This window comes from Petaurus breviceps, unplaced genomic scaffold, assembly GCF_028583685.1.
Source record: "Petaurus breviceps papuanus isolate PSGF00001 unplaced genomic scaffold, PetGlider_PUasm1.0 90762, whole genome shotgun sequence".
In the NCBI taxonomy this organism is placed as follows: Eukaryota; Metazoa; Chordata; class Mammalia; order Diprotodontia; family Petauridae; genus Petaurus; species Petaurus breviceps.
In genome coordinates, this window is record NW_027187339.1 from 4,068,919 (window position 1) to 4,079,458 (window position 10,540).

The 10,540-nt window shown below is 40.0% G+C and overlaps 1 protein-coding gene across 3 annotated transcripts in view; it reads right to left on the reverse strand.

Annotated features, from left to right (window-relative positions):
• Nucleotides 1-373: 373 nt before the first annotated feature.
• Nucleotides 374-10,540, reverse strand: part of KCNMA1 (potassium calcium-activated channel subfamily M alpha 1) — a 917,791-nt gene continuing 907,624 nt past the window's right edge. For 2 of the 3 annotated variants that reach the window (XM_069068323.1, XM_069068322.1), the window contains one exon: nucleotides 374-8,701. In XM_069068323.1, the coding sequence (XP_068924424.1) occupies nucleotides 8,550-8,701 (152 nt within the window). In that variant the 3' untranslated portion in view covers nucleotides 374-8,549. Of the gene's footprint in view, nucleotides 8,705-10,540 lie in introns of all 3 variants that reach the window. The other variant, XM_069068316.1, reaches the window with a different exon arrangement.

Sequence of the window (10,540 nt, forward strand, 5' to 3'; positions counted from 1 at the left end):
TTGGCTTCATCCATTAGAATATCAACTCAGTGAGCAGAGGGTTTGCTCATGGGTTGGTATCCATAGCATTAGCCCAATACATGAAAGTGCTTAATTAAATCCTATTCATTCATTCATTCATTCATGAGAGCCTTGCTTCCACTCCAGTGTCTGCAAGAAAATCAAGGTCAAGAGTTTTTCCCATCTTAGCAGTAACTTCTGGCCAGAGTTTAGAATCCCAGGAACTAAGCTTTATTTGACAGAAGGAACTTAGTGAGTCTCCACCACCCCTGACTTTCATCTGCCCTTGTCAAAACAAACAAATAAATAAACAAACAAAATTCCCCTAAGGGTTACAGAGAGACAAGAAACACACCTTGTTTTAGAACACAAATACATAAATTTTAATCTGAGAAAAATACAAAATGAAACCATGTACAAGTTATGTACAAACCCTTTTTACAAGACAATATATTTATCACTGGATATTACAGATGACAACATTGGGGAGATCACTTCTGAACACCAGCATTTGCTCTCTCAAACCAATCCTTGTGAAAAATAAAATTAAAGGAGGGAGGGGAAGACCCAAAAGAGATAAAATCAAAAATTGCTGAATGGTTCACAGTCTTTTTCAAAATTGTTAATGAACTCACAGATTGAACTCTATGTACTGAGCAGTTTACGGGGGACTTTGGGGAGGTATCTGCAAGGGATCTGGGTGGTGGGAAGCAGGCCAGAAGTTTTAAGGGAGGATATGATCATACATCATGGGAACTGGAGATTTTTAATTAGCAGTTTCCAGACAGATCTCAGTTTATGTTTGAGATGTTGCAGTGGTTTGTCATGTGTCTCAAGCAATGCCCAGCGGAAAGGAAGAAAGGAAGGAAGGAATGTGAAAAGAGTTAGCTGGACTGGACTGCCGGCTCTGATTTTATTTCTGAATCTGAGATGAATTAGAAGACAGGTCCTCAGCAAACCTTTTTGGCAGGGGTCCCTTAGCTGATTATAGCTTTCTCACATCTAACAATGAAATTCAATATTAGTGAAGTAGGGAGGCACTCGGCCTGGCCTGGCCTCTCAGCCTGTGTATATTCTAGCAGGGTTCTCAAACTAGAAGATGCTGGGGGCTTGGCAATGCTCACCTAATCAGACACAGAGTTTACATTAAGGAATTTGTGTTCTAACTCTGGACCTAACCACTAAAGTTTCACTGTTCATAAAGAATGGAGGGAGAGAGGGATCAGTCTACAGTGCAGGCCAGCAATTAACCCAAATGAAGTCTTTTATTTTGTATGTAGTTTGTGATGCAGACCCACTTTTCATATGACAAAACAAACTTGCCTTCTTCATGTACAGGAAAGCCAACAATCATTCATATTATTTACTCTTAAGAAATCTACCCAAGGTCAGAAAGCCCTTAAAAGAAACATCATATGATAAATTGAACAGGGGCTAAATAAACAGCTTCCATCCTTGGGCCCCATACAAGGTAAGAGGCAGCAGACCACTGACAGTCCACACTCAACATCCAACATGTTAAAAAAAACTGTAGGATCCACATTAAATTTCATCTTATTATATTCAGGTCAACAATCTAGCCTGTCATAGTTGGGAATATCCTATCTCTGTCATCCAATGTGGGGGTTTCAGTGAATTGCAAGCTCAATGTGAGTTGCTAGTATAATATGGAAGCCAAGCCAAGTCAAGTCAAGAAGCATTTATTGAGTGCATATCATGTGCTGAACATTCTGCTAAATAAAAAAAGTGAAATTAGTCTTGGGTTTCATGAAAAAAGGTCTAAGTTTTCAGGAATAATAACGTGATGGGTCCCAATGTACTCTGCCCTAGTCAGACAACATCTATAATGTTGTATTCAATTCTGCACACCATATTTTAGTAAGGGCACTGGTAAGCTGGAAAGTGTCAGAAAGAGGACAACCAGAATGGTGAAAGGCTTTAAGATTATACCAGATGTAAATCAATTGAAGAAAGTAGAGATGTTGAGCTTAAAGAATATTTGTTTGGTGGCGATGGAACAGCTAAAGAGCTGGTACTTGGAAGACTTAATCTGTTGGGACCTCCTGGAAAGAATTAGGAGCAGTGGGTAGAAGTTGAAAAGTAGTGAACTTAGGCTTGATTTAAGAAAACACTTCCTGACAATTAGAACAGTACAAAATTGCAGTGGGCTGCCTCCAGAGTTAGTGTGCCCCCTCTTGCTGAAGGTCTCCAAGTAAAAGCTGGACACCCATTGACTTCTTGGGAATGATGGATATGAGACCTGGCTAAGTTTCAGTTAGAAAAGAGGGCCTCTGAGGTCCTGTATGACTCCAAGAGTTTGTGATTCTAGAAGTATGACCTAGGACTTACATCTGACCTTATTTTACCCATTTAGTAAATACTTCCTAATTCTTTATAAAAGATACATATTGTTCCAGTGAGGTGAGTCTCTCCCTCTGCCCACTACCCCAGTCATTACATCAAATGGCCTTTTACCCCTCAGTTCTCATTTTTCTTTACTGTAATATTTGACACTATTAGCTACCCTTCTTCTTGGGCACCTCCATTCTCTTAGTTTCCATACAAACTCACTGTCTTGGTCATTCTATCTCTTGAACTATTCCTTCTCATTCTCATTCACTGACTTCTCTTTTGTCCTGATCTTTCTGCCCCATATGGCTTGTTTCAAGTCCTCAACGATTCAATCTCTGATCCCTTGTGCCTCTTGTTGGATACATTCATTTTCCTTTCACATTGGGGTTTCCTTTACACATGGGGTTTCAAAAATCGCTATCAGGGGGATTTCCTTTAAAAATACGTCTCTAGTTCAACCCTTTCTCCCAAGGTCCTGGTTCATATCTGAAACTGTGTACTAGAAATTTCCAGTTGTACGTTTCACTATCTCTTCAAACTCATTATATTTCACATCAGGTTTATCATCTTTCCTCACAAAATGGCTTCCCTTCCCCACTTTTTATGTCTGTCAATAATACCTCCTCTACTTAATCCTTCACGGTCCTGTTCAGATCTTAATTCTCCCATGAAGTTTTGCTTGACCATCCAAAACCAGACTGACTTCTCCTTTCTCCCCTCCATCCCTTTGCTTGTGTTCTTCTCTCTGCTTAAAATATTGTCAGGTATAGTTCAAGTCTCATGTGCACCATTAAGCTGCCTCTGACCATCCCATCACATAATCGGTCCTCTGAACTCATGTGTGTATATCACTCACTTGGTAATGAGCTTAAGCTGTCTTGTATGGCTACTTATCCTTTTCACATTTATATTGTGTCTCCGCAGCTATCCTTGATAGAAGGGACCACATCGCAGTTCTAGTCTCTGTCTTTAGTCCCTAGCACAGTGCCTAGCTCATAAAATGTGACACCTACGTAGCTTTGGATGACAGTTATTGATGCCATCCTTTTAGGTCAATTTGGGGGTAACTGAGAGATTAAGGGATTAACTACTGAGAGCTGCCAGTATGTATTGCTATTATTTTTGCCTAGTTAAGAACTCCTGTCTTAGAGAGTTTCCTGAATCTCTGAGATGTTAAGGGACTTGTCTAGGGTCACACTACCAGAATAGGTCAGAACTCAGATCTTAACTCTGAAGCCAACTTTGTTTCCATTATGCCCTGTCACCTATATTCAAGCCATAGAATTTTTTTAAGTCTTCTAAATGTCTTAATTACTCTCTCTGCTGCAAGAGATAGAGTGGCCTAGTGGAGAGTTGGCTTTAGAGCCAAGAATGCTTGTGATCAGGTCCTATCTCTGACATATCCTGGCTGTGACCCTGGCTATGTTGGGATCTCTTGAGAAACTCTCTAAGATTAAAAGTTGCATAGAAGGTGATGACATGCATTGGCATTTCCTCATCTGGAAGATCCCCTTACTAGAAGCTCTATTCCCTGCCTTCCTCTTCCTTCTACAGAAATAAGCCCTATGAGGCTTGCTTCATCCACCCAAAGCAAAGTCCATTTTCTATTCAAATTCATCTCTATGAAGCCTTACTTGGAGATGGCAAGAGAAAGGGGAAAGGGGAAGGGTTGGGGGTGGACTTTCCATCAGGCCCAAGATTAATTCTACTTATAAGTGGGCAGGCCCTGATTCCAGAAGGCCAGCTACAAATGAGGAAAGTATTTTTAAAGAGTCAGAGTTGCACCATAATCTTGTTACCACTCAGCAACTATGAGCTGGTGATAGGAAAGAAGTTGGGGATGAAAGGAGAATGTGCATCCCACCCTGGTATTTCAGGCATGGGGGAGTATGCCAAGTGGTATGGGCCACCACCTGGCCTTTTAGTTTCATACGCTTTTCCTCTCAGCCTTTTGTTTTCTTTTCTTTGCTTCTTCCCTTCTTCCCTTTTTGAATCATCCTAATCGCTACTAATGGGAAGTCAAATTGAAGTTCATGTTTCAGAATGCAATGAGTGAATGGAAATAGGTAACAAAATGTGAATGAGCTAATCTAGAAGACTGGGAAAGCAGGGGAATTTGGAGCAGCCATCTCCAGATGCTCAGGACATTTTGTGGAAGCACATATCATGAGGAAGGTACTAATGGGTCCTCGATCTCTGAGCCCCTCTCTATATACTTGACAGTTAGGGGGAAGCAATGACATGGCAAGGCTGAATCTTGGACAAGGACACCATCTTTTCTCCTGACCTATGTGGTAGGGAAGAAAATCCTGCAAAACTTAAGAATAGAATAAAATTTGACAAATGACATCAAGTTAGGAATTTGGCTTTGAACTTTGGCAATTTCTCAAGGTTTAAGAGAAAAAGGAAGATTTGCACAAATGAAACTGACTACTCTGTCCCTGGGTAGGAAATGCAGAGTGTCTCAGCTCCTTAACATCAATTTTCTATTGCTTAGGTGATTAACAAGAGGGACAACTGGGTATGAGACAAGCACTATATTTCTAACTTGCAACTATGCATCCAAAGGATCATATGTTCAGAGATTTAGAGCTGGAAATGAAATGATCTCAAAGTCCATTATCAGCCAAGCCCCTTATTTTATATTCCTCAGAAGGAAAACTGAGGTACAAGGTTTGTAGCTAGTCAGTCATGGAATAGCAGCCATGCCCACCTCCACCCCACTTTCCTGTTTGAAGTACCCACAAACGGAGTAATAGTGGGAGTTCTCCTGCTCTCTCCTAAGGAAAAAAAAAGAAAAGAAAAGAGAAAATCAGAGAGAGAGAGAGAGAGAGAGAGAGAGAGAGAGAGAGAGAGAGAGAGAGAGAGAGAGAGATTTCACCATGGATTTTAGGGATTCTGCTTCAAAGAAGGTAGCTATTCCCTACAAAAAAATACCCCTTAATATAGTCATTTCTTACTTATATCTCCAACTTAGTCATTTTTCAAGAAACCTTTAGATCACTCTTGGACCTGTAGAAATCATTGGTTTTTGTTTTTTTTTTTTTTTTTGGAATCAAGCTGTTTGACATATCAATGCTGAAATATCAAGTTTTCCAAAGAAGAGTGATAACTCTGCCTTATAAACACCCATTTATTGCATTAGAACGACCAACCCAAGATTATTGGGCAATGAGAATGACTTTTCTGACCTTAAATTTTAGCCCATTAGGTCATAGCAAGAGAAAAGGCAAGTTTCAAAGGAAGATGATGGAACACGGAAAGCAAAGATTCCAATAAATGACAAGGAAGAAAGGACCCTTCCATGGCAAGCCTGGGGGCCTCTTATAGGTTGTCTCAAAATCTCACTGTCACACTAAGAAGATTGCCATAGATATAGATCCCCCATTCTATTTCAACTTCTGAGAAGTCAGTGGAAGGAGGAGTTGGTGCCTGCTGGCTGCTTCTCTGGTTCAAGAACATCCTCTTGTCTCATATAACCTAAAGGAACTTGGACCACTGATTACTTATACTATCTCCTTTCTAAGAAAATGTCTGCCTTTAGCCTGTGACCCAGAGCAATCTAGTAATGAAGGTAAGGTATCATACTGCAGATGAATTATTCTTCTGTTCTTCTGGACAAATGAGAACTCTAACCACTTGAGACTTGAGAGGACATATGGGCCTCATGTTCCAGATACTTCCCTTTTCTCGTTTGTGCAAGAGAAAGGACAGATTCATGTGCCCCTGATATGGAAGGGGAAGAGAGGAGGAATAACCTTCTGCATTTCCATTTTTCTTGGTGTGGAAGCAAGGAGGCAGGAAAGGAGGGAAAGAGGCTGTGCTACTACATGCCTTAAGATGAATGTTATAGCTGAAGATTATACCCTCAACTTGTCCATGAGGAACAAATGGATGTGACCATATTGGTACCAGAGCCAGTCTGTTTGAACTGGGAGGAAGAGTGTTCTGCAATTCATGGAAGAAGAAGGAATGCTAGATAACAGTAACATACTAAAGGTGTCTCTGATTTAAACAAAACCAGGATGTGGAAGGCTGCCTGCTTTTAAAAGAAATGGTCTGTTACAACTACTTATTTTTTTTCTCTTACTCTTTCTTTTCTTTTGATAATCATGAAAATGGGTTAGACCTGGATACAACTGTGGACATTATTTTAGTCTGTGGAATAGACTCTATAGTGATTATAGGTAATTTTTCAACAATCCAATTGGACATACATGATATTCACAATTTTTTTAATATTACTAATTCTACAGAATGTAAACGACTAGGTAACCAGTCCATGAATCACTCCAAGAAAAAGCCTACTAGGTGGCAGGATGGTTGCATTTGGACTGCAGTCAGTCGACAAACATTGAAGCTGAGAGTTTGGCTTAGGGGTTGTAGTTCATAGTGGACATCCATTCTGATGGAGAATCCTATCCAACTCATTGTTACTTAGTTGAGATGAATCACTGCCACTCTAAGAATTCCTTAAGCATTGGATAGCTCTACAGAAAAAGGAAAGTCCCTAAAGTTTATACACTAGTTACCATGAGCTGTTGGAGTGGTCCTTGTTTGTTTTCTCCAGGGTCCCAGTGTTTTGTGTTTGTTTGTATGTGTTGGTTTTTTTTTGCTTTGTTTTGTGTGCTTGTGTGTGTTGCTGTCACTATTGTCTGTGTCTGTGTGTTTTTTAAAGAACATTCAATAGTTTGTCCATTCCTGCTCCAGAGACCTTGATTGGTTGTATCAAAAATGGATAATTGTGAAGTTGAAAGACTTGCTAAATTGTTTGGAACTTTAAATGCTTGGATGGTTGTGCACCACATGTACTGTGGTGCAGCTAGGAAACAAAAACATCACAATTATTTCTGATGGTTAGAAAAAAGCTGTTGACCACACTTTGAAATTGATGATACATTTGCTTTCATTGCTGGCAGTTTTCAAAGGCCCCTCCTAAGCTCTTCTAGCAAATACATTCATTGCTTTCGTTTTTTTTTCTTCTGCATATATTGTCATAGCAATTATGGACATGATATCCCAGCAACAAATGGAAAACCTGGAAATTATAACACACAGTAAAGTTGTCTTCTTGTTAATGGAAATCAACTGGCTTTCTAACAAGAGTCCATTTAAATGAATGAGTGAGTTAATAATATCCTACTGTGATGTGAAACTATTCAGTGGCATTTATACACATACCGGCTAAAAGCTCTCAAAACTGGCCAAAAAGAAAAAAAAAAGAATGAAAGAAAGAAGAAGAAATGGAGGCACTTCCAAAATTTAACTCATTCACTTAGCAAATTCTCAATGGAACTGTGACCTCTGAGGCCTGGCAGAATGCAGCTATTGGACAAACAGACAAGTCAATGAGAAGTGCTCCTTGAGCGTCTTGCCCACACATGCCTTATTTCTGCAACATTCAGAAACATTCACAAACTCCTGGCACAGAACATCACTTAGGGCCCTACTGGAACCAGAAAGTTCCTGGGGGGGTCCAGAGGAGCCCTAGGAAAATCTTCACTTTAAATAAATGAATGAAGGCAAAGCAATCCAAACGGAAAGCTACAGCTACAAAAATATGACTTTCCACTTTGAAAATAAATATGTTTCCATTTATTAAGAGCTGGTGTTGATGCTGATCAAAATATACATCCTGCAGAAATTAAGCAGAAAGTAAAGGAACTTCTATTTTGTCTTCTTTTTGTTCTGGTTTACTAAAATACATGTAGACATTGTTGGACCTCTTTTTGTTTTAAATAATTTGTCTTCCTGAAGTACAATTCCTTTGCTGTGGTGACCATCATTCTCCTCAAAGACAGAGAGGGAAAAGAGACACAAGCTTCTTAAGGAGTCTGGCCACTTACCCAATTTGGCTTTTATATTTTTTAAGGGACTTTACTTGACAATGGAGAAAAAGGAAATGAAAAAAAATATTTTTCTAATAAATAAAAATAATTTTAAATGCTAGAGTCTATACATGACTATTTTTTAGTATGTTCATTTATAAATGAAATTTTTCCCCCAAAGTACATTGAAGCAATATTGAAGGCAGACAAAAGAGAGAGAGATCTGTCTACTTTATTTTTTTTTCTCTCATAATTCTCACTTATCCTAACTTTTCCACCAGTGATTCGGCATGTAAGAGGAAAAAAGTCACATCACCATTTATGAAGTTTGTCAGGCTTTAAAAAAAATTAGTTCTGGTCTCCTGGGAGTCAACATTCATCTTCGACTTCTCTGATTGGTGGAATCAAGCTGCTTGTAGATTTATATTGGTTGATCTGGTTAGCCATATGGGTGCTCATGGGCTTGATTTGAATGTTTCTGGGATAGGCATTATCCGATTCATCTGTAAACCATTTCTTTTCTGCTAAAGGGCAAAATGGGTAGAGAAAGAAGGAGGGAAAATGAGAAGTTTAATTAGTCCTGTGGCAAAGCAGTCAGAAAGTTCATTGAAAAAAAAAAGGCAATCGATAGAGTTTGATGCTGAATAATTACTAAGAAGTACAGAGCTGGGGATAAAGAACCCTGGAACCTTGAACATATCTATGATGAGACTGCAGCCAACAGAGAAAATGATAATGCAGTCTTAGAAAACCTTTTATGTTGGCCACCTGAAATGAGGGAAGATATGAGGTTGAACTCTCTAGGAATTTCCTCTGGAGCTTGAAGGCCTAGGAGGTTCTGTTAGGGCCAAGCTGGATATGGGATGTAGGTTATCACTGAATATATCCAGCCCTGAAGAATGGACTATGAGCTCACGAATTTGAGTGGAGTGTTGACAGAAGACAGCCATGCATCAACTGAGTAATCTAGCAGCCTTGTTCTCAGGCATTCTGTGCATTCTCTTGTCTCCACATTCATATTCTATGCTTAATATTACGTCTGCCCAGGGCCACTACTTTGTTTCACCTATGGTCAGGTTTTTTGTTGTTGCTGTAGTTGTTGTTTTTAAGGAAGTGCATTGTTTTTGCTGACTGTCTGTGTTTGCTGACCAGAGGTAGAATTTGAGATAGTGGATATTACCAGAGCAAGATAACATTGAAATGGCTTGTAAGGCAGTAAAATTGAAGTAAACAGATTCCTAGTGGAGATGGCTCCTGAGATGCAAGCGAGAAAAAATGTTAACAACTCAATATGAATCATGGCTTTTGAAAAGAGTTCAAAGGATCAGGTGATTTGGAGAGTTAAGTAAGAATGCCATAAAACTAAGGCCCTTCTGGCAATATGACCATGTTCTTTAGTGAATTCAGCCCAAATCCCTACCTTGATTTTAAAGAAATTAATTTATTCATTTTGCTTTGTTTATCATTTATTTTTTAGCACAGATTGGCTAGAGAGAGCCACAATTAGGACAGGGCTAATTGGAATTTGCCCCAGGGAGTCAAATATGGAGGACACTGAAAGCACATGCAGTCCTTCAGAAGCTGGAAATAATAGAGCAGCTAAAATAGAAAACTATCCAAACAAGGGATCTGGGGTGAACTCCTCCCCCTCTTACTCCACCCCCCCCCCAAAGTGAAGGCATGCTTCATGCCACTCACCCCAGGCATAATTTATGGCTCTAATTTGTGGTACTTGCTCCAGGTGCAAAAATTCCTAGTTACACCTCTGTATCTGGGGGATAAACCATATGTGTGCATGTGAAGGTGATGGAGAAATAGCATTTGGTGTGGGGACCATGTGCCTTGTTTCAGTATTTAATTCCTCATTATTCAATGAGATAGTATTTGTAAAGGCCTTAACACAATGCCTGGCATATAGTAGGTGCTTAATTCCTTCCTTCCTTCCTTCCTTCCTTCCTTCCTTCCTTCCTTCCTTCCTTCCTTCCTTCCTTCCTCCTTTCTCCTTCTCTTTCTTCACCCCACCCCTCCTTCCTTCCCTCCTTTCCTTCCTTCCTTCCTTCCTTTCTTCCTTCCTTCCTTCCTTCCTTCCTTCCTTCCTTCCTTCCTTCCTTCCTTCCTTCCTTCCTTCCTTCCTCCTTTCTCCTTCTCTTTCTTCACCCCACCCCTCCTTCCTTCCCTCCTTTCCTTCCTTCCTTCCTTCCTTTCTTCCTTCCTTCCTTCCTTCCTTCCTTCCTTCCTTCCTTCCTTCCTTCCTTCCTTCCTTCCTTCCTTCCTCCTTTCTCCTTCTCTTTCTTCACCCCACCCCTCCTTCCTTCCCTCCTTTCCTTCCTTCCTTCCTTCCTTTCTTCCTTCCTTCCTTC